The sequence below is a fragment of the Stegodyphus dumicola genome, chromosome 3 (assembly GCF_044657685.1).
Source record: "Stegodyphus dumicola isolate Sdum_Otavi_A_Nest chromosome 3, ASM4465768v1".
Taxonomy (NCBI): Eukaryota; Metazoa; Arthropoda; class Arachnida; order Araneae; family Eresidae; genus Stegodyphus; species Stegodyphus dumicola.
Genome location: NC_140770.1, coordinates 28335989 through 28361636, shown reverse-complemented (window position 1 = coordinate 28361636; position 25648 = coordinate 28335989). Strand labels below are relative to the sequence as shown.

General features: G+C 35.6%; 1 protein-coding gene across 2 annotated transcripts in view; it reads right to left on the bottom strand.

Moving 5' to 3' along the window:
* The window catches only part of LOC118196114 (uncharacterized), an 88906-nt gene that overhangs the window by 38460 nt on the left and 24798 nt on the right, over nt 1-25648 (bottom strand). For both annotated transcript variants that reach the window (XM_035367518.2, XM_035367519.2), the window contains 4 exons: nt 23625-23675; nt 22469-22593; nt 15593-15660; nt 3142-3302 (listed from right to left, as the gene is read on the bottom strand). In XM_035367518.2, coding sequence (XP_035223409.2) covers nt 3142-3302; nt 15593-15660; nt 22469-22593; nt 23625-23675 — 405 coding nt within the window. The remainder of the gene's footprint in view (nt 1-3141; nt 3303-15592; nt 15661-22468; nt 22594-23624; nt 23676-25648) is intronic.

Genomic DNA, 25648 nt, shown 5'->3' with positions numbered 1-25648 from the left:
TTGTCAAAGACGATTGCTCAAAGAACAGATTTCTGCATGTTCGTCATCTCAAAATTATGCAATAATAATTTAATTTTTTAATTATAATATATTTGTAAACAAATATCATTCTTCTACAGCTTTCCTTCATACTGTAGCAATTTCAGGCCATTGTATAACATATATATATATATATATATATATATCTTGAAGAAATTTATAGCAGTTTGCTTGCTCTACCTAAATTGTTTCCACAAATTTCTACAATATTAATTGCGGAAAAATGGCAACTTTTTCTTTCAAGCGTACTTTTCAATAATTATATTCAATTTAATAACAACATCTTTAAACAAATACAGGGAATACCTATGGGGGGGCAATTTTGCAGCTGCAATCTGTGAATTATTCCTTTTTACACAAGAATTGACTTTTATACGTTCGCTCAATAATGAAGATCATAAATATTACCAACGCATCTTTCGTTATATTGATGATGTAATAGCCTTCAACAAAACAGAAAAAGCTAATATATATCCTTTCTGCCTACAACTTAATACTACAAATACAGTGCAACATGATATACTCGTAGTTTACCTTGATTTGCATATTATAGATTACATTTTTTTGAAAATCTACGATAAACGAAGAGATTTCAACTTTCCTACACTTAAATTAATCAACTGGAATTCCAATATTTCTAAAAGAGTTGTCCTCAATACAATTTACGCACAACTACTTAGAATTAAAAGAATCTGCAATACAACAAAACACCTCCAAGAAGAAGTACTATACTTAGTAACAATTTTGAAGAATAACCTAATTCCTGAAAAAGTAATTAAAAATACGTTAAAAAAAGCTGGCATTAACTTAGTCTTTTAGATTTTTTGAGTTAGATAATGAAATTTTATGCTTAAAGCCCTATGGAAAGGTGTAAAGTGGATGGCTGATTCAGAAGATCTAATGTATAAATGTATAATTAGTACCTCTCACAGCTTCAATTTTTACTCTTAAAATTTGGCACAGTACTTTTAATTCTATTCTTAAATAGATTTTAAGCATTTTCTGGCCATTTCTTTCCTGTTATTTACTTATGGGCCATTTCGTTTCTGGAAGCTTGATCGCCCTCTAGCTTGAAGAATTTCGACTTTAATTAACAATTTGCTATTTTTCATTATTCTTCTTACTTTTGTGGCCATATTATAGCATTTTGTTGAATTAGCCATTATTTATTTCACCCGCGTCCAAATTTCTTCAAACTCGTAGAGCAAGTCGCCATCTTTAACAGTTTTTGCATACTTCAACACATTGCCCTCCCTTACACTAAGTCAGCGGTCAGTCACTTTTCATTGGCTCTTTCCTCATAACGTTTCTCCCCCTTTTTACGTCATCCTGCTTTGTTGGTTAGCAGCTTACATGCTCGAGGCTTACACCTCTTTTCAGTTTGATCATTACAGCTATGAAGACATCGGCTATCCAGGTCTGGTTTTGAAAAAAATATTTCTTTCTTTTGTGTTAATTTTTGGTCTTAGCAAGACCCTTACTAAAAATGCATTTTTTTATTATTATTATTTTAAATTTTAAATTTAATTTTTGGTACTTTCACAAAGTTTAAACTCTATAAGCTAGTAGGTCCTCACATAAAATCTTGTATATTTTGACTAATAGCAAATCGCTATTTATTTTATTTTGTACATCGGCATTACCAATCCATTATTTATAGTTTTTATTACACCTTAATGTGTTTCTTCAAGCGGACGCGTCGGGAAATTGGAACAGAGAATTGAGACTAAAGTTTTTGGCAAACGCGTCGGGAAATTGGAATAGAGAATTGAGACTAAAGTTTTTGGCAAAGTTTTTTCAATTAATTTATAAAAAGTGTTTCGTATACAGTTTCAGTTGTCTGTTTCAGCGGAACGCGATATGGAGTTAGCTTGATTCGAATATAATTAAAAATAATTTCCCCTGAATAGCCATAATGAGATTCGAATTAGGCTAATCTACCATTTACCGCTTCTCTGTTTTTATATTTTTGCTTAAATCATTTGTCGCACTTTAATTCTAATGTTTAAAATATGCCTTACTTTGATTAGCATATTGCTTACAACTAGTATTGAATTTTATTTGTAAATATTCAAGTTTATTTTATCTTTATTACACATTTCATTGCACCTTATTTATTTATGTTAATATTTTCACGGAACCACAGTATCTAAGCAACTTTTTAGCGTACGAACTAAGAATTTTCTTTTAACTATTTTATATAAATCATATTCAAATGCAACAACGCAGATCAAATCAAAAGTCATAATCAGACACAGCAAAGTAGGATCAAAAAGGAATTCGATCGAAACGGAGGAAACAACCGCTCCAAAAATTCGAGAAATAAGAAAACAAATTTTAAAAGTTAAATGATTTTGACATTTAAAGGGATATTTAGCGAGATAATGTTAACCTGTTTCTAAGTTAATCAATGTATAATTCAGAAAACTAATTAACATATTTAGAAAATTTTTAATCAGATGAAACAAATTATATTGCACAAAAGTAGCCCAACCCTAACACACTTGAAATAAAAATAGCACTTGGCTAAAATAATAAAAAAAAATACAATCAAAATAGAAAAAGAGTAAGAAAAATGTTGGCAAAATGCATACAAAATAAAACCACCTGTAACGTAGAAAAATAGGTAAAAGTTTGAAAATGCAAGCTATGACAATAAATCACAGTGATGAAAATATGCTAAGGAATCAAAATGCTTTCGAACAAAGGCCATTAATTAATAAAACTTCATTATTGAAGACATAATGTGCCAATTAGTAAAGTAGGAAAGCGAAGTAAAACAGTGAATTTTAAATAAATTTTAATCAAATTTATTATTAAAAATAGCTAAAAAAAAGGAACAGAACGTTTGCAATATATAAACATAAAGTATTGCCAGCACACGAGTCCGAGTATTCGATTTCAATATTTTAAAATTATGTTACATTTCTTACGAAAATTTTGACACGAACAGAGAATTTCATTCTGTTTATATCAGCAATGTAAAAGCATAAATGCAGAAAATAACGGTATTTATAATTGCATTCAGTACCATTAATTCGAGTTTTTATTGAAAACAGTTTGATAAAACATTCATAAATGTTTATATACAACTCAGTTTACCTGTGAATCGTACAGTATGGACATCTACGTAAAGCATTCCTGGAGGTAGAATACCTTTCCCTTCTTCCAGAGCTCGAACGAAAGTGAAACCAACTCTTTGGGGTCCATCAGACAAAGGTCGTTTTAGAATCACTACACAATGCACTACGACGCTGCCATTCCTGCAAGATAGAATTTTTATGTAAACATTTGCTGGATGGCGGGGAGGAAGAAAGAAAAAAAAGTTTTATTGGAAATAAAAAAAAATTAGTAAAATTTTAAAAAATGAAATTAAATAAGTAAATTTTGGTTTTAAAAATGTCTGCAGTTGCAAACCGTTCTGTGCCAAATAATTTTTGGCATGCTTCAATTAATTTCCTTGCTGAAGAGTACAGTGAGTCAACTATTTCACTTATGTGGGAGTGGAGAAGATTTGTAAGAATGAGATAACTTCTGAAATACTTAAAAGAATCTCTGCTGCAAATAGATGTTTTCATGGGCTAAAGAGCTATTCAAGCTTTCTCAAGTTAAGAATTAAATTACTTCTTTAGAGGAATCTTATAAGATCTGTCCTGATTTATGCGTCAGAAGTTTGGTCGCTAACTAGACGCAACGAGAAGGATATTGCGTTGCATATTTACGGGGTCCGTGTGAATGGATCGTGGAGAGGAAGATCTAATTTAAAGCTCTACAAGATCTATAGACAACTTGATGTAGCAAAATTCTTCAAACTGAAGAGACTTAAATGGCCTGGTCATCTGGCCAGAATGCATGAGGATCGGTGTTGTAAGAAAATCTTTCTGGCAATGTCTATGGGAACTAGACCTCGCGGTAAATCTCTGGTAGGATGGATCGATCGTATTGAAAATAACCTAAACATTCTAAACGTCAAAAACTGGAAATCAGTTGGGAAAAGCAGAAAAGCGTGGAGAAAGCCAGGCCCAACCGGGGCTGTCGAGCCAATAAAGAAAAAGAAGGTAAAACAACATAAGAAGGTAATATATGACAACTAAATCTTCGGCAAATGTATTCATAAACAAAAATTATTTTATAAATTAGAAAAAGCATCATCTATTCCTTTGAAATAATGTCCATCATTTGCACTGAACTTTTGACAACGACGCTACAATTCCTGAAAATTGCTGACAAAATCCTATTTTGGTATCACATAGAGAACCTCGTTACATAATTGAATATCTAGAACATCTGAAAGTCAACTTATGTCTAAAAGACTTTGAATTTCTGAAAGTAGTTCTTTTTTTAGGACTGTTTTCATTTGCGGATATAGAAATAACTTTGCTGGAGTAGGATCAGGTGCATCATTGAGGGCTACAATTCTTTTTCAAGCCATAAATTATTTCATGATAAGATCCTAGTGGCGCCAGATATTATCATGGTGAAGGAACCAACAGCTCACCTCAACATATTTTGGACGTATGTAATAGACACTTTGCAATAAATTTGCCAGAACATCTATATTGTTACGTTTTTCCTTTTCTGACACCAGATGTTGCGTTATTTTCTTCGTTCACGTTCGTACGGGGTTTGTGTATTTGGAGTGAATAACGACGACACTTGATGAAGTATCGAAACACACTTTATTTAGCCAATGTTAATCAGGACAACTATGCTAACACTTTTTACAGTCGTCGGAGATCTACTATAAACACGTTGGAACAATCACACAGCCTTCACACTGTCACGCAATAACGGTGGAGACAGCTTCACTGCAAAGCACCCGAGTACAGCTCCCAACTCTGCTTGGTTGTTCTCGGAACTCCACGTACTCTCGAGACTCCCCACACGATGCACTCGACGATTCACAAGAGTATAGCTCTCGACTCAGTCTAAGACAAAACTCGACCATGCACTAAAAGACTCTCTCGATGCACTCGACGACCACCTCGGCGCTAGACTTCGAGGCACTCGCTCAGTGACTGACTATCAGCTCGCTAGACGAAGCGCGCGCGCACGCACACACACACACACACACACACACACACACACACACACGATGAGAGACGCACACTCCCTGACTGCGGACCAGCAGAGTTTATATAGCTTTCGGCTTATGTTTGGAACATTCTGGGCTAAACCGGTAAGAATTCGTTCCAGAAGGTTCTCCAACCGTCCATGGTACATCGCCAATTTTGTTGCCAAATATCGCCAAATGGGCGATTTCTCGTCAAATATGACAACCCTGCCTCCTTTGCCACTTTATGGACACCCTAAAACTGCTTTGCGGGGAAGCCATCTTACCGCGCCTGTACATTTCTTAACAATATATATCTCAGCATTCATCGCTGCTCTTTATGGGTAATATCTTCTTCACTTTTCCAGTGTTTCGTCTCTGCGATAATTGGTAGACCCCGACAGAATGCATCACCCAGAGAACGTTTAATCAATTTATAAATGCACTTTAAAGATGCGGCTTCTTCTCAAACTTTCTTTATTGCGTTATATGACTTTCGCAGATTTAACCAAGCTTCGAACAGAGCTTGAAATACGTTCGCTGCTCCATTTTGCAGCCTGCGTGTTAAAGTCCATGCATGCCTTACCTTTGCATGCTAAAGTCTTACTAACATAAATCTATTATATCTGTTTCTATGTTGTGCTCAGATATAACGTGATGGAGTATCTTTTTCGCCACCGTCTCATTCGCCCACTAGAGCGCCCATGTGCACATTATGACATTATTCACAGATTTTGCTTGTCGTACGTTGTAGTTCCGATTGCATTCATATTTTTAAAAAAATATTTCATACAATATTTTTCTTATATCTAATTATGTTACTAGAAATTTTTAAAGCTAAAATGTAATGTCTGATGACTGCAAACTAGTTATGCTGACTGCAAACTTGTGTACTTGTTACTTTTGTTGTATACTATATTAAAAAATAAATAAATGTCCGGTAATAATGTAGAATTCATAAAATGTAGAAGATCTCCGGTAATGATCTCCGGTAAATCTCCGGTAATGATGTAGAAGTCGATTTAGCACTTTTGCAGTCGTATCTTATGATCATCGAACTTTAAAATATCGAAAGAACTATGCCAGTTCTGCAGACGGCACTAAAACTCAAATAAATGAATTGTGCTGGGGGATTTTGAAGCTTAGGTTTCTACACAACATGCGGAATATCACACCACAGATGCTTCCACGTTATATCCCAAAAGCATGGCAGAGATCCGTTAATGAAAGTGATGGTTATGCTGCTTGACATTCGTAGTGTATACGGCTGAACGGCTCATAAAAACTAGCTTTTTAAAGAACCCTCCTACTTTTGTTTTATAAAATTGGAAGAAGTTTAAATTTAATGAAATTAAAAATTTACTAGGTTATTGAACTAATTAATGAAATCATTCTCATTTGTGTATTCTTAATGATTTATGTTTATTTTCATATTTAAAAATAGTGTTTTAGTGGTATCATCAAAGAAAGAAAGAAATAGCTAAAAGCGGTAGTCGCATAATACATCAATTTTATGTTTACTTTCTGCATCCGTAAACGGAATAATCCGCAAACGATTCTTCTTCATTACCATTGAGCGCGAAGAAGGGAAATTTTTGGCATTCATGTTACATAAACCACGTCTTCTTACGCAGCCATCATATTTTTGAAGATTTGAACCCAGGTCAAACTACCAGTGTTTAGCAGTCTTACCGCTTAACTTTCATGACGCCACTAAAATGTTATAAAGGGAATGAAACAGATACGTTCATTTTGGAGGCTATAAACTTATCCGATTCATCCTCTTTTATTATACAAAAATAACAGAGTTTTATTATCACCGCGGCTTGAAACGTAAAGTTGCATTTAAATTTAACACAGAAATGATTTATTGGAGATGGCGACATAAGTTGCCAATCAAGCAGATATAAAGGTGCTCAACATAGGAGAAGGTTATATGTACAATAAACTGCCTGAACAAAGCATGAATTCTGAATTACTGGCAGACTCATAGCAATGAAAAGAGCAACCCATAATCTTGTAAAGATCTGAAACTTTCAAGGGGGGGAGATGTATATAATTTATTCAAGTTAGTATGAAAAATAAAGAAGATTAAAAGAAAACTTGTTAAACATTTTCAAAGAAGTATTTTTTATATTAAAATTATTTATGAATGGAAATTAGAATTACACGTATTCGAAAGTTGGCTATACTTTATAGCATGTAAAATAATGAAATAGGTATAAGAAAAATTTTTAATTAATCAGATTTAAGGTCTAAAATACTCTAATGGAAAATTTTGAAGAACTGTTTATATTCTAGACTCATAACTCAGTTTCCCTTAACCGATGCGCATCGCACTACAACATATTTCCAAGTATAATCAGGAAATAAATTATTAATTCATCCTAGTCTTAGATAAAAGCTGAACTCTGGTACAGTGAATGCTAATTTTGGTAAAATCAGCGACTCAATGTTTAAAGATTCACTTACGTTTACGAATACTAATGCTATTTGCACATAGTATAAATTTACAAGCAAGTTTATATTCACTCACAAGTGAAATATAGAGAAGATTAAATTGAAATAATTGTAGGACTAGTGTTAGGTATAATTTAATAAAATTTCGGATACACTGGAATTAGAAAAAGGAAGTTTCTCTTAACTCAAGAAAGTTCGCAAATTCGCACTAATTTATTAGAACTAAGCTTTTCGCTTATTTTCTTGAGCATTTTAGTTTCACTTTACAGGTAAGTGATTTCGCATTTTACAGACACATTTCATTGTGTCTCGTATTTTTTTAGTTTTACATTTAACTGCACATGCTCATTAAATTTTATCATTTTTAAGTACCGTATTTGCCGGCGTATAATACGGAACGGCCCATAAGATGCACCCCCTAAACACAATTTCGAAGGGTAAAACTGTATTACTGATTATTATAATGAATATACTATAATACCAGATATAATGAAATACTATAATACCATTGCATTAACTGTTTGTCCCCCAATCATACAAATGGATTTCATCATTGTGCTTTGCAGAAAAGTGGTTCGGTATCATCATTATTTAACGGAGAAATCGACTTGTGAATAAAAATGTTTTGCAGAGCGATGGGTCTCAGAGAAATATCTCATTCAGAATTTCTGAAGAACAATGCTTCATTTAATATTAGAGGTACACCTTTGCGTAAGAGTAAGGCCTGAAACATCATAATAAATAGCGCCACCTTCAGGGCTAAGCAACGAACTCTGATTTGTTTCTTATTGAATGCTATGTCGAGACAGCCTGCAGACAGGGAAGAACTGGTCAATTATCTCATATTGTGAAGAAAAGAAAGGATAAAGTTTTCCCTGTTATATATGTAACTGTAACTGTATCTATTATTATTATTAAGCATAACCGTGGTGCAAAACAAGACATCTGTCTGTTTTGTCTGTCTGTCTAATGTAGAACAGCGGTTGCCAACCGGTGGTCTACGGACCATTGGTGGTCCGTGATAACTTTTTGCCGGTCCGCAGAAAAATACCTTTTTTTAAATTTTAGCTATAGCGAAATTCCTTTTGAATTTAGCGACTTCTTACCTACTTTTGCAGGGGTATCTAGCGACATTTGAAAGTGAGAGTTGGCATCCATGGATATGCTGCTGTTATTAATATTAGGGCGAACTGGAATTCTCTTTCCTTTTGAATTATAAACATATTGCTATTGTAGTCGTTAATAACACAGTTTTTCTCCATGTTAATAGGCAACTCGATGGATTTTTATGGATGGAACTTCATGTAATTATAAACAAGAATGCAGATGGTTCGTCCGCATTCTTGTTTAGAATTGCATCAGTGGATGTTCCTGTTTTTGTTTTGTCTGTCTGTTGATCGATGACGCCATTGCTGAGTAAGCGATGATTATTATGTTTAGAGTAATTAAAAATTGGCGGCATAACGCTACCAGTTTATTGATATTGCTTTAAGGAAATATGTATAGTTTGCTGATTATTATTCTATAAATGTTTATTTTTATTCATATTAGTGGTCCGCCAAATATAAAATTATACATTTAATGGTCCTTGAAGTTCTAAGGGTTGACGACCCCTGATATAGAATATTATGTATTTGCCTTCCTGCAGCATGCGGATGCAGAACTAGAGAAGACACAACACGTGCAACTCGTTCTGTGTTGAATTACTGATAAGCGATAAACTCGAAGACGCAATGCAAAACGGTATATTTAAAACTATATGTGTGATGTAGCCGTTCCTCAATAAACACTAATGCCGGTTAGCTTTAAAAGGATTTATTAACAGAGCACACAAGAACGGTTACAAACAAAAGAAATATACATAAAAATGAAACTTATACCAAATGGAACATCAAACATTGAGAATAACATAACATAGTAAGCTATTATCATGGCGGCTGGAGGTCGACTGACGTTTTTTCATATCGCCACGAGATGGCGTTTAAATAAAATAGTTCGGTTACAGTTCATGAGTTCATGGCGTGAATAAAATAGTTCAATTACACTTAAATAGGTCTGTTACATCCTCCCCCTCTGACTTCGTAGACGTCTCGGCAAGAAGTCAGGAACTGACATTTGTCTACTTTGTGCAGCGGGCGGAGAATCAGATGGACGGGCTCCAGTTTGACGAGGAGTAGATTTTGCGTCACCAGCACCTTGTGCAACAGGTGCAGATTCGGATGGTATTACACGTTTCGGGCGTCCTCTTTTCTTTAAGGGAACCACTGGAATTACACGAGCTGAGTTTTGCTTATTTCGATCTTGATATGGTTTCAAGGCTGAAACATGATACTTGCCGAGAATTTTGTCTGGTTCATGAGGATCGGCAATATCATAAGTGGTTGGAGATCTTGTAGTCACTATCAAAGGACCATCTCACTTGGGCATGAATTTAGCAGTTTTCTTCAGTGGACCTTTGCTGATTGGGTGGAGGGTGACCCAAACTTTATCTCCAGGAACGAATTTCGGTGTTTCTCTTCGTTTTCTGTCAGCATAACGTTTCTGTTTATCTTGATGCATTTCGACTCTTTCTCGTACCTGTTGTACATTTCTTGCAAAACGTTTCAAATATGGAGTAATTTCGGGAACAAAATTATCGTTCTCAATTACGGCTTTTATATCATGCTTTACATCATCTAAGGTTCGTAACTCTCGTGCAAATTGAAGAAAAGCAGCAGAATGTCCAGTTGAATCACATTTGACTGTATTCAAAGCAAACCTTATTACTGGCAGTTTATCCTTCCATGACTGATGGTCGTTACCAACAAGTATTGCTAAACGTGGTTTCAGATCTCTGTTCTTCCTTTCAACTGGGTTAGATTGTGGGTGATAGACAGGAGTAAGACTTTGATCAATGTTCAAGATATAGCATAGTTGTTGCATAACAGCACTAGTAAACTGGGTACCATTATCACTTATTATTTTCTTGGGTAACCCAAATCGAAGGGCAACTTCCTCCAAAAGAATAGTGGCACATTCTCTGGCCGTGGCTTCCTTTAAAGCAAATAGTTCTGTCCACTTCGTAGCACAGTCCTGCACAATAAAAATCCATTTTTCACCAGACGGTGTTTTAGGAAGGGGACCGAAAAGATCAATTGACAAGGTTTCAAAACGTTGAGCATAGACTGGAATTTGAAGTAAACCAGATGGCTTTTGATTAGTGGCTTCTCCCCCTACTTTGAAGACAGTGTGATATTTGTTAAGCAATGCATCAGTTGCAAGCCGTTGGGCTGTAGTTAATTGCTGTCCTTCATTTTCTCGTAGTCGGCAGTTGTTTACAACAACTGGGGTTTCTTCCAGTACTTGGGATTGATTAGGTTTCACGAAGCTATATTTTCTTCGAGGTTCATCAGAAAAGTTCCACTTATTTTCAGCAAGATTTAAAACAATTTTAGCTTTTTGAAGAAAGTCAGTTCCTAACAGAGTCGAGTTATTTTTGGCATCAGGCAACACAAGGAGCGGAGTTTTGAACTCTCTGCCTTCGAGAAGAATGATTTGTTCGGTGCGAAGTACCTCTTTTTCAGATACCAAACCATCAGCGAAAGACACCTGTAGTGTTGTCTTTTCAAATACTGCATCTTGTTTTTGCAGAATATGATAGAGGGATTCACTTGCAATTGAGTGACTAGCACCAGTGTCGGCAAAAGCTGTACCGGAAACACCACCAATACTAATTGGAAATACAGCAGTCCGAGTGCAAGATAAACAGGATCGGATTTGGATAGTGCCAAAATTTGATGAATTTGAAGTCTTTGGGGGGTTACAATCTGGACATTTAGACTTGATAAAACCAGTTTTTCCGCACCCATAGCATGTTAAAGGAGGTCGCTTTTCCTCTGTTTGTTGCTGAACACGATTTGAAAAGGTTTTATGAGTTCCCTGTATGTCACTTGTTCGATTTTCTACTTTGTGTTTGGATGGATTAGTCAGTTTGTAAGAATAGTTCCGCCTGCCAGGAAGTTGAGTTTTATAGTTCGTATTTTTAACACGTACAGCTTCATAATCATCCAATTTCTGTACTAATTCAGATGAACTCTATTTTTTCCCAAGTATCAATAAAATGCTCCTTAACGTCACTACTGACTCTTCTTTTAAGCTGATCTGTCAGGACCAAGTCTTTGAGTGATTCAAAGTCTGTAACATCGAGACTATGGAGCCACTCTTCGAGATAATTGTTTAATTCGTAAGTAAAATCTTTCCATAAAGACCCAGGGTGTTTTTGGTGTGTAGTAAGTTTAATTCGAAATGATTCAGCATTTAATTTGAATCTTTGTAGCAGAATCTTCTTGATGTAAGAATAATCTTCTAATTTGTCTTTTGGTTCTCTTAAAATAATTTGCGAAATGTCTGTAGGCAGAAGAGGTAGGAGATGAGTGATGTAATCTATTTGTTTTATATTAACTTTCTCACATTGTCTTTCAAAAATTTGCAGGTAGGTTGCAATGTCAGACGTTCCTGTAAATTTAGGGATTAGGTGTTGAATATTTGTTCCAATAGCTGCATTTGAAGCAAAGGCGGCATAGCCAGGATTTGAGCTAGCAGCTGCCAGGTTTAATTTTAAACGTTCCAATTCTAATAAAAGTTCTTGTTTTTTTCTTTGACGTGTCTCCAGATCGTTGCTTTCACGTTGTTTTTGTTGTCTAGTTTCGATTAAAGTTTCCAGAAGATTCCTGGTAAAAGCCTCATCATAAGTGTCAGAATTGACAATAAGATCTTTAAGATCTATTACTCGCATAGTGTCGTTTACAGTGAAACCCAGTTCTGCAGCGAGAGTTTTTAAATCCTCTTTTCGTGCTTTGGCAAGGTAAGCCATAATTATATGAGAGGTCAGGGGGCAGGGAAAAGATGAAGTTGAATTTGTTGTTATTTCGATTTTATTCACAATACAGTATTATAGAATTAATAATTATACCTTTAAGTAAAATGTATATACCCTTATTAAACAGCATGTATGAATGTAAACAATGTTACTCGTACATTTATATACCACTATTAAACAGTATTTATAATTGTAAACAATAATACTCACAAAGTTTATCATTTCGAAGTCGTAAAAATATCATAAAATGCCCTCATAAATTCAACTTGTATCAAGAAAATAACATATAATAAATTGCTCAAAAATTGTTTACTACTTAGCAAAACATATAAAAACATACATAAATGTCTTACCATAAGCTTTTATATTTAAGCTGAATTCTTCGAAATCTTAATCTTAACAAAATATTAAGCTGATTAAGCAACACACACTTAGTAACTCTTTTACTTTATTTAAATAGTCATTCGATTTTATTCATAATTATTTTCTTTCGCTTCAAGAAATATTTTTTAAGACATGCATTCATTAAAGGAAAACAATCGTATTTTCTTAAAGTATTATACTATAACCATCTTCTCAAAATGTTCGTCGAAAGATAAATCAACAAGTACAATATTTTATTTTATGTAGAATAAAACATTTTATAAGGAACAACAGCACTCAAAGGAAATAAAAATAATAAAAGATTTGACGTAAACACATCATAAATCATCGCTAGTCTAAACATTTCCGCGGGGGGAAAACATCTGCTGCTGTATGTCAGAAGCGAAACTAATAAATTCTAATGAACAACGTCCATGAATATATTCAAATTTTAACATCAAAACATGTATTCAGTGAAACAATATTATCTACAAATTAATTTAATATGCGCATTAACATTTTAAAATAACAAATTACAATTCAAGAAATAACGTTTGGTTAACAGAAAGCCGTTTGCTTTCGTTTAATACTCTTATGTAGTATCAATAAATGAGATTTCAGTAAAGAATTTACATTTGCTTTAAGAAGTAGCTTATAATAAATAATCAGTTTAAAAGAACTTTAAACTCAGATTAAACGATAATGTAAACGAAACTTATCTTTTCCGTTGAAATTGCCCAGTTGATGATTCGATGTGCTAGCAGCACGGTATGACAATTTTAATTACAGAATTCGTTTCCACAATATTTGACCAGTAGTCCACACCTGAAAAGAAACTGAGCCGACCTCCAGCAACTAAAAGTTAAATTCGGAAGTAAGAGCTTGTTAACGCCAAACAGAAATTCTAAACATTTTGTTGCGCCATTTTGGATTCAAATTTCGTTGGGCGCCAATGTGATGTAGCCGTTCCTCAATAAACACTAATGCCGGTTAGCTTTAAAAGGATTTATTAACAGAGCACACAAGAACGGTTACAAACAAAAGAAATATACATAAAAATGAAACTTAACCAAATGGAACATCAAACATTGAGAATAACATAACATAGTAAGCTATTATCATGGCGGCTGGAGGTCGACTGACGTTTTTTCATATCGCCACGAGATGGCGTTTAAATAAAATAGTTCGGTTACAGTTCATGAGTTCATGGCGTGAATAAAATAGTTCAATTACACTTAAATAGGTCTGTTACATATGTATATTTAATGTAAAATGATACATTTATTTTATTATTTATATTTACGGTAATTAATAACGTTTTTACTATACGAATGAATTAAAAATAATAATTCTTTTTACGCAGTTTCAAATTTACAGGAATGCCCTGAGATGACGCCCCTGCTCGTATCCATGTTATACATAGGAAAAACCACGAAATCCAATCATGCAGCCAGGCCGTTCGTTTGGGCTGGAACCCAAGCCCAACTACCAGCATTTAGTGAGCTCTACCACTTGACTGACCTCATGTTTTTGGAGTTGGCTATAGCTCATCACATATGTAAAGGAAACACAGATATCATTTATCTACTTATTAAAATTTTTTGGATATTAAATTTAAGCTAAAATTATTAGAATTCATTAATTTAGAGCTTAGAACATGATAAATATTAATAAGTAACAACAGAGAAAATTCATGCTATAGATATTTTTAGGAATCTCAAGGCAACACATGGCGCTAACCAGCGGCCGAGCGGTAAAGTCGCTGAATACTGGTAGTTCGATCTGGGATTCTAATCTACGAGCTAGTTTTTCTTTAAACGGCCTCCACGAAGGCATCCCTCCAATTAGAAAGATAGCCTCGAGTGCTTTCCCCTAATTAAACAAACAAAATCAATATATGCTACATATTAGTGCTTCAAATACAAATAAATAATAAATACTTGCATAAAATTTCTTCTAAATAAGTTTTATATGTAGTTATACTGTAAGGTTTATCCTAAGTTGTTAACAGTTATTTTTAGTTAAAGCCACTATCTTATCTCTCCTAATTTCAGCTTATAATTTCCTGGCAGAACGTATTTTCAAAATCGCAGTTAAATGCAAATGAAGAAGAAGAAAGTATTTAACTTTGAAGTTCTACTGACTTCGTTAGAGAGCCAGAGATTCTGACCAGCGGGCGTTCGCCTTTTAGGCTACTCTCTCTAAAGCTATTTCCACGCTCGGCCATACTTTAGGCCCTTGATAGTTTCGCCGTTTAATTAGTGTTAAGTGGCCAACTCTTGTAAAATCTTGATAGCTCCGGGTATATCTTTTTAGTTAAGTCTTATTTCTTAGTATTCCTGAGTTTAAGCCTAAGTTGAGGCTTTGCTGTAAACTCCAAGAAGGAGTCAACTGTTAAATTTATTTCGAATAATAAAGGGTATTAGTGTTAAGTGGACAACTCTTGTAAAATCTTGATAGCTCCGGGTATATCTTTTTAGTTAAGTCTATAAATAAAGGGTATTAGTGTTAAGTGGCCAACTCTTGTAAAATCTTGATAGCTCCGGGTATATCTTTTTAGTTAAGTCTTATTTCTTAGTATTCCTGAGTTTAAGCCTAAGTGGAGGCTTTGCTGTAAACTCCAAGAAGGAGTCAACTGTTAAATTTATTTCGAATAATAAAGGGTATTTAACCCTTCTTGAGTTCTGCTCTCTATCTACTGAACTAAAGCGATTATTCGCTTACCAGTTATCAAGGTTCTACACATTTAGCTGTAAATTTATAGGTTAGAACATTACAATACTATTAATGAAGTATAAAATAATATTACATCTACTTACGTAAATTCGAAGTCCTCCGTTGCATTATAATAATTCACTAGAGAACTGTCCATGAAGATCACGTCCAGCTGTTAAAAATACAGTAAAATTCAGGACAAATTTTTATACTGTTTTCCTATGAAATAAATTATTATTATTATTATTTTTTTTTAAATCTGAAAGGTTTCAGATTTTAAATTACATCCAAAGAGGCTTTTTTTTAACGTTTTGTCTGTTACTTTTATTTATTAAATATCATGTTCTTCGCACTTAAACCATAAAATTCAGTTCAACAGCAATATCACAAAATAATTTTAAAATGAGCATATCTTTAGAATTTCCGATACACAGTTCCGCGCGGGCGCTGGAGATAAAAAGTTTTTTTTTTTTTTTCCTTCCCATAGAGTGTTTCTATTGCTCGCTTTTAAATCGTTGAGTTTGTTAATCAAAAATTCGCTTAAAGTTTTACGAAATATGAAACCGATAATAAAACAAATTCCAAATTTCAAATTTGGTTTTTTAGATGCCCATATTTGCAGTAGGATTACGTCATTCAAAATTGGATGGCTCTAGATACCGTTATTTATCACAATGCAAGAAACATACATACATCTATGCAGATTCTTCATATTTAATTTCTTCAAATATAATACAGGGTGATAGGATTTGGTGACAACAGTTTGAAAAGTGAAATGGACATTCAGAGTGATTCGACGCAAAATCGCAAAACGAAAACAATAGTCCTTCAAGGACAAAGCCCCTTTGGACTAAATAATGTTCAACTTCCAGACGAATATTTATTTTAATAGTTTCCGTGAAACGTGAAATAATTAGGTACACAGTTTGCATGGATCGGGATTTAAAATGCTTGCATTTCAAATAATGTTAAACCTTAGAGCCCACATATCAAACTCGATTAATTTTCCTGCAGCCTTTGATTCACTACGAGGGAAAAAAAAAAAAAAAAAGAAACCTGCTATTGTAAAAACAATAAACGAAAGGGAGCCTGTTTTCTAGAAAACATGTGCCGAGAAGCTGTAAGAATTGTATGTTCATTAATCAATTAATATGATTTGAACTTCAATCAATTAATATGGTTTGCACAGATAATATGATCTATAACTTCTTCCTTCTGTAGTTCTCATCAAAATGCAACTTAGTTGTGTGGATATTTAAGCCAGAGGTTTTACTGTTTTAGAATTAGATTCATTAGGCTATTTGTGCATTAGACGTGAAAAATGTGCAACGCCCTCGTCAGGACTCGAACCCTGGACCTCTCAAATACGCGCCGAGTATGCTTCCAAACACACCTCGAAGGTATGTGGAAAGGAGGGTGAAAATATCTTAGAAAAGCTTTTGGCAATTTGATTTGCGATTACGTTCTATCGCCAGATCCGCCAAAGATTATTCCCGCTTTAGCCATTTTGGCAGCCGACGTTAAAAGCGCACCGTTAGTTCCTTGAGCCAGCTTAAGTAGACTATTTGTGTAGTCTCCGACTATGTTACCTTAAATTTGAATTTCAACTCAGGTTAATTAAAATACAAGCAAATGGCGGAGTTTGCTTTTTTATAAGCACAGGTGGTGGTTTCTCTTAAATCTAAAGTGTTAGTAGAAAGGTATGTTACTTAAGTAAGTTAGTAAAAAGATAATCACTATTTATATATTTATATTACTGTATTTGGCGCACGGTAGTTTCTACCACCTTTCAGTACGCCGTCGTTGTGTAAATGTTAGCACACTCGACGTGTTTTCGAGGAGAGGTCCAGGTTCGAGTTCGGCGAGGACATTGCTCATTTTCCCCGTCTCCTGCTTAAAACAACCTCTCTACAGTGGCGCCAGAACTAAGTGGTGGTAGATGCTGCTGCTTTACCACCAGGATTTGGTGATTGGGTCGATCCCCTAATCCCCAGGCAGTCTTTAAGAGGGCCTTTTTTCTGCATGCCTTCGTGGTGTAACGGTAGCACACTCACCATATATTCGAGAGGTTCAGGCTCGAGTCCTGGTGAGGACATTGCACATTTTTTACTTCTCCTGCTTCAAAATAACCTAATGACTCTAACCGCTATCCCACCGAATGTTATCCTCAAAGCCATCTACAGCATTGTATGTTCCCCACTTCAAAAACCCTTTAACGGTTGTTTCAGGTTTTTTACTTTCCTGTGCAGCCAGAATTCATTTACACATACACAGTGCACACTCGAACGTTTCATTCTTGCTTTTGGTGTAAGATCATGGTTTCCTGTGCTCATCGAATTATTATGAAGTCTTCAGAATGCACTTATAAGGAACTATGAACAGTAACATCAAAGGGTTGAACCATGGAAGTTAGGCCTCGAACCATAGCTACATCAGCTTTTAATTCATTTAACTTCGCCTTCCCTGGAGAAATTAAGTGACATCGGTACCTATCCAAACTAACAAGCTCTTAAGCTTCAGCAAATCATCGGATCTATTCCAAATAGCTTCTAGTCTGTTCAATACGTGATTATCTTGCATCCAGACCTTTTCCTGTGCATGTAGAACAATACATGGTGTTATGTCTTTGGGTGCAGTGTTCCGTTTTAACACAATGTATGGGGGCAGTTTTCATTCATCAGCCTAAACAGCCAGCATTAACTGTACATTGCTGCTTCTTACCATCTGCAGTCTTGCTTCTTACTGCGTATATAAGCTTCTAGGTGCAACTGCAATAGATATAATGGTTATTTGATATAAATTACAGATTTCAGACAACGTATACGAATTAGTTTGTCATCAAAGTCTGCCGGAAGATGTTGTGCACTTGTTGCCTTACGACGTAGCGGCAAAACACTCCTACACATGAAACGTCCACACATCCCTGTACTAAGTCGAAACTCACGGCTTATCGCCATTCGACCAGCTTCTTCACGAGATTGAAAGCGTATCTTATCAACAGTTATAAGGTTATACTTGGTCTGATATTGGAACTTTAGTCCTATAAACGTACTGCACAGGTAGCGAGTTATCGCTATGACTGAAACAGCATGACGAAGACTTACAACGGTTTAAACCTTTTATCAAACCGAACTTTTACCAAAACAGGACCTGCAATAATAATGAGGCACACAATTATTGCTTTTCTGAAACAGCAATTATAATTGCTGTAACTGTATAAGCAATAATTACAGCAATAATACAGTAATAATTATGAAATATTATTACCTACGTACGTACAAGACATCACGAAAATACTCCCTTCTGAAACCATTTTAAATCCCTTTTACAATCCGTTTTGGAGAAAAGAGTGCTTTATTCGCCCGTACGGGTGCAGATGTTACCGGGGGGGGGGATCCTTCAAATGGATTCGAGCGCGTCAAAAAGGATATTTTCATTCAAATATGATACCCAACATTTTTGGCGATTACAATATTTCTTTTACTTAGTATAAGGAAGTAAACAGTGCGGCTTATACACGCCAGAATACGGTATTCAGTTTGCTGTGTTATTCATCTTAAAGGCCACGTAGTACTTTAAAAGCAATATTTATATTACTCAACCTTTTTCTTGCAATGATCCCTTGCATTTTTCTCTGTAAAGTATAGCATACAGATTAATCCTATTGCAAATGATTGTGCATAAATAACTTAACAATGATAAAATAAGAAGATGAACAAAAGTTTTAAAAAATGTTTTATTAGACTAATATTTTATTACTTTTAAGAAATATTATTTTATTATTATTATATTATTACGAAATGTACAGGCGCGGTGAGATAGCTTCCCCGGGTGAGATAGCTTTTAGGGTTGCCATAAAATGGCAAGGAAAGGCCGGATGGCCATATTTGGCGAGAAATCGCTCATTTGACGGCATTTGGCGACAAAATTGCCGATGTGTCATGGACGGATGGAGAACCTTCTGGACCGGTTTCTTCTTACCGGTTTAGCCCAGAATGTTCTCGAACACCAGAACTCAAATGTTCTCGAACGTGCGAGTTAGTGTGTCTCATCCAGTTAGTAAGTGCGGAGACGATCGAGTTGACAGCCGGCCAGCGAATGTCGAGTGGGTCGTCGAGCGCATCGAAGAGTCTCTTAATGTATCGCGGTTTGCATCGTCGAGAGAGTGTGTTAAGCTCCGGGAACGATTGAACCGAAGAGTCGGGAGCTGTGCTCTGTGTCGTCCAGTGCATCGCGAGTTGTAGCGTGGAGAGTCTCGAGAGTACGTGGAGTTCCAAGAACGACCAAGCACAGTCGGGAGCTGTACTCTGGTGCTTTACAGTGAAGCTGTCTTCACCGTTATAGCCTGATAACCTTTCGGCTGTGTCGCTGATTGTTCCCGCGAGTGTATAGTAGATCTTCGACGACTGTAAAACGTGACTTTGGAGCTGTCCTGGTTAATATTGGCTAAATAAAGTGTGTTTCGATACTTCATCACGTGCCTTCTTTATTCACTCCAAATCTACGAACCCCGTACTAACGTGAAGGAAGAAAATAACGTAACAACTGATGTCAGAAAATAAAAACGCAACAATATATTATTATCATTATATAGTATTATTATTGTAATTATTCATATTATTATTACTCACATTATTATATAATAATAATGATAATAATAATTTTTTCACAAATATACACAAGTTTTCAGACACAAAATTACATATTCTAATTTCCCAAAAGTTCGATTTTAATTATTGTGATGACTGTGGTTAATGTAGTAATGCAATTTTGGTTTATATGTGGCATAAAACTGCTTAACTTAATTCTTAAATTACCTCTTTCAGAAATATTCAACCTGTTCTTATTTTCGTAGCAAGTTACTGACGTGACTAAAGCCTGCTTCCATTAATTAAGAAGAAGGAAAAGTTAATAATGTTGGTTCACTTATAAGATATTTGTCCTTTCTTAGCATGCATTTGTGGTGTAGTGGTGAGCACACTCGGCGTGTATTCGAGAGGTCCGTAGTTCGAGTCCCGGCGAGGGCATTGCTCATTTTTCATCTCTCCTGCTTTCAAAAAATACCTAATGTCTCTACACTGGCGCCCGCACTAAAAGGTTGTGAATGATGATTCTTTACCACCAGGATTTGGCGACTGGGTCCCCTAAACCCCAGTCGCCCTTTAAAAGGGGGAGTATATAAGGTATTTCTCCCACCTTCTTAACATGTCTTCGTGGTGTAGTGGTGAGTACACTCGGTGCGTGTTCGAGAGGTCCGTGGTTCGAGTCCTGGCGAGGGCGTTGCCCCTTTTTTCATCTCTCCTGCTTTAAAAAAATACCTAATGTCTCTCTACACGGTAACAACTTTAATTTGGAACTATTTCTGTCGGATCACTTTTAAATTAAAAAACTTAGTATATCCATGCGTTATGAATAAGACTTCACTTATTTGAATAATAAAACTTTATGTCAATAAACGGTTAATTATCAGTTTTATTACGACATTTTTTTGTAATCAATGGTATCTTTATTATGGTGACTGCATGTTCAGCTATGGAACCCTTGATCATTATAAGACCCCTTCCAAAATTTCATCGATCTCTAGAGGTCGATACAGATCCTGTTGGGAAATCCTGGTTTAAACCAATGGCATTAACACAACGACACTAATCAAAATAAAAATTACGCAGATTAAAACGACATTTTAACGTGTGCCAGATACGTGGGTTAGACTCACCCGGTACTTTTCCGTTTTGCCGGCGCAAGCGATAAAGTCGCCAATAATGGTACAACCGATGCCGAACGGAATATTCTCGCTGGTAACCTTTTACGCCTCATTTTCAAAACAAGGCGCAGCTTTTTCTTATCAGATTGATTGTTTCTTTCAGTACTGGCATATAATTACATAGAATTTTTATCAGATAGTTCAGTTTTATATCTAAGGCCATTTTCGGTAATTAAGTCAATTAGGATGCAATCACAGCGCTTACTCGAAGCGGAAAATATAGAAAAGGTAAAGTCAAGGGTTAAATTCATCGATTCTAATGAGAATGCATTAGCGAAGTAAAGTACTACAGTTTTGCATAATTTCTGAGTAAGCTATTCGTACGAATTGAAATATTTCTTGCATTTAAACTTGTGTTCCAAATTAAGATTTAACTTGAAATTAATGTAGATAATTACTGAGAGCATTAGATTTTTGTAGAGTAGTTTACGTGAGATGAGATCGCTTGGGGTCACGTGATATGAACCGGCGAATCAGGATGTTGAACCATAGTAAATTCTTAAATTAATGTCTTTTTACAAATTTATTGGCTTTTTATAAAATTTTAAGCCATATTAAAATGTTTATGCCTTCAAAAAAAGAATTCTTAGAACTAACATTTTTTTTAAATATTTTTTATGTGTATACTGTATGTTGTCGCCAATAAAGTCTGCTTGGCGAGATTTGCGCCGGCGAAACGGAAAAGTACCGACTCACCCTTGCTGACATCATTTGCGTAGACTAGTGTGAAACTTGAATTATTTGCATGGCTAACAACGATGAACCCACTGTAGCAGTGATGGCAAACCTTTTGAGCTTGGAGAGTCGAAATTCGGGAAAATACTCTAGCTTAACTCTGATGTCATGACACATAAGAAGCATCCTTCTATCATTCGTTTCATCCGTTTACCAAGAATGCACTCAAAGGTACCTGAGGTAAAAGCAACACATATTGACAATTACAAGGCGGTTGCAATAGACAGTGTTTTTATGTCGTGCGATATTTTTTCTCCATCAACGTCTCTGGAAAGGCGTGATGCATGCGTGTCACCAAAAATGGGTTCGCATGTCACTTATGACACTGTCATAGGTTCACCTTCACTGCACTATACGCTTAATTTCCTGATTTTCTTCAGGTGAGTTCCTATGGATGTAATTTTTAAAAAAATATTTATTTATTTACTTTAACGATTTTAGCGATGGTTATATTATAATCATCCTTTTACAGCATACTCACCGAATGCCTGAGTTCAGCAACTAACTGAAGATGATGACTCGAAGTTGGATCCGATAATTCAGAAACAAAGTGTCTGTTCATGATTCGAAAATGGGCAGCGACTCGGCTTATACCTGGTAAATTACCTGAAATAAATTCGAATATTAAAACCAATAAAATGCGCACAACTACGCAATGCACAATATAGGAATTTTAATAGTTAGTAAGGAACTTAACCAGAAGTTAATTAAATAATCAAAACTTTTGATTTCGTATAATCAGGAGTTACTAATTATGTGTAATTCTATATGATTTAATATTTATGAATGTGAGCAAATTTTCGCTTCTTTATATGCTTAAGATAAAACTGATTACTGATTTACTCTTAAAGACAGTATGCTGAACAAGAGTCAGAATTTTTATTGAAAATCACTAGTAAAACATAATCAGGAACCGATTAAGATAGCATTGGGCAGTAGTCTCAAACTCAGACTACATACGAACCACATGCACGACCTGAAAACAACTGATGGACAGAATTTTTCCTTCTCTTTTTCTTTTTTTTTTCTTTCTTTCTTTCTTTTTTTTTTTTAATATATATATATATATATATATATGCTTTCTTCTTCTTTTTTTTTTTTTTTATTTTTTACATTATGGAAAGTAATATATTTAAACAAATTTTTAAATTTTGAATTTCGCTCACTAAACATTTATCAAAACATAACAAATAATAATAATATAAGGTATTTCTCCCGCCGTCTTAGCGTGCCTTCGTGGTGTAATGGTCAGCATGCTCGGTGCGTCTTCCAGAGGTCCGAGATTCGAGTCCCGGCGAGGGCATTGCTCATTTTTCATCTTTCATGCTTCCGAAAAAGTCCTAATGTCTCTACAGTGGCGCCCGAACTAAAAATGTTGGTGGATGTTAATTCTTAAAAAGCAGGATTTGGCGATTGGGTCCCGTAACTCCAATCGCCCTTTAAAAGGGGGAGTATATGAGGTATTTTTCCCGCCTTCTTAGCATGCCTTCGTGGTGTAGTGGTCAGTACGTTCAGCGCGTCTTTGAGAGGTCCTTGGTTCGATTCCCAGCGAGGGCATTGCTTATTTTTCATCTCCCCTGCTTTTCAAAAATTACCTAATGTCTTTACATGTTATTTGTGAAGAATTTTTTACTTACTCTCATGGTCAAAGGGAAACCAAGGGATTCCAAAAATCAAACCGCCTTTAACTGGAAAGAAAGGGAGAAAATATTTAATTATAATAAATGTAATGCATTTGATTATAAATAATTATTGGAGCATCTTACTATTGTAAGTGAGAAACACATAAAAATTGTGCTTAAAATGACTGTAAATAAAATCATAATAGTACTTTACATATTTAAACGCAATATTTATTCTTTACATTGTAGCTAATGAAGCTTATTAGAATTTTTAACACTACATTTTTGCATGAATTTTGTTGTTTGCCATTTTACTTTTCTCTGACTACGTGGATATGTTGCTGTGTGTATCCGAATCTAAGTCGGTATAATAAGACTTTGCTGCAAAAATTCAACCAAAATTAAAAACCATGCATAAGCAGAATTTAAAATTATTCTGTATATCCACCACGTATAATCGATTATCTATAATGATGCCATTTAAAAACAAATTAAGTAAATAACACACACACACACACACAAAAAAAAAAAAAAAAAAAAGGGAAAGGACTTTGCTTTGTTCAGCAGTCAGCGTGGTGCTCCACCAAGGAGTGCATTTCGGGGCTGCGTAATGTTTCCTTTTCAAGACTTTTTAGCACACTGAGAGCAGTGTTTGCATAAGATCTTCATGCATGGCGTCGATGTCTTTACTACTGTTGCAATTGTTACATTGTGCAACGAGACTTTCAATATGGGTTGAGAGTGCATCTTTAAATTTGTTGAAGTTTATGAACTTCGTTTTCCCTCTGTTCTTTGTTATAAACTGGTGCTCCGAATCAATTCTGAACTCAATGTAGCGATGGTCACTGAACGAGGGGGTTTCGCTAACCTTCCAATTGTGAATATTATTAAGTATACCAGTGGTGGCTAAAGTGATATCAGGCCAACCCGGAGCCCTGGTAGCCCAGTATGTCGGTGGGGTTGATGACTGCAAGGTTATGAGAAGTGATGAAGTCAAGACAGGGCAAACACGCCTGTTTTCCTCTGGCGCACCCCATAGAGAGCTAGCAGCGTTAAAGTCCCCAGCGATTATCTTATTCCTAGTCGGAATCATCTTGACTTGTTCCAGCTCCTAGAGTGCAGTGACGATGTCGTGTGAAGGAGGAAAATATACGCTGGTGATGGCAATCTGACCATAAGGCCCTTCCAGTTGTACAGTAACTGTGTAATCTCCTTTATGCATTAGCAGGGGCGTGAGTGGACCATTGTAGGCGATGGCTGCTTGATTGCCTACGGAATGATAAGTTTTGAAGTTGCTGAATCCTGTGATCCTGTTGTTAATGAAATGAAACTCTTGTAGTGCCGCTAGATCTACATTGTTTTCTAGAATAACCTGTGCTGCACGGAGAGTTGCGGCTTGGCTGCGTTGCAAGTTGCCTTGAAGAACTGCAAAACCATGAACTGTTCTTTTATATGCAATAGCCTGCTGTTCATCTACCACTGCGCCGTTGTTTTCATTCTGAACAGTTCTGCCTTGTAGGCTTGACAATGTCTTGCACTAGACGGGTGTGTGGTGTCGAAGCTAGTGCCTTTGGATTTATTGTGAGTTGCGCAATTGACGCAGTGTGGGGTCTTTGCTTTGCAGTTATCCTGGCTATGAGCTTGTCTACAGGTCAACGCTACTTTACAAGAATGACTGAAGTGTCCCAGCCGCTGACAATTAAAACACCTTGCAACTTGAAAGTATTTTCTGAAAGCACAAGAGCTGAATCCTATAAGAATTCTTCTAAGGTCCATAATATCCTCGTACAGATTCTGCTGTAGGTCGACGATCCAAGTGAGGCCGATAGTTGTGCGAATAGGATTTCTTGGATGTATTTGTTCTTCACTTGCTGAGGACACCAGGCTCGCAAAAGCCTCACGTATGTCGTCTGCTGTTGCGGATGTGGGGGTACCAAAGACGATTGAAAGAGGGCTCTCTGAGCGTGACTGCTGCTGAGAGTGAGGGCTTTTCCTCAATCGCTTTCCTGAGTGTTTCTATATTTTGTCTGTGGCTGCAC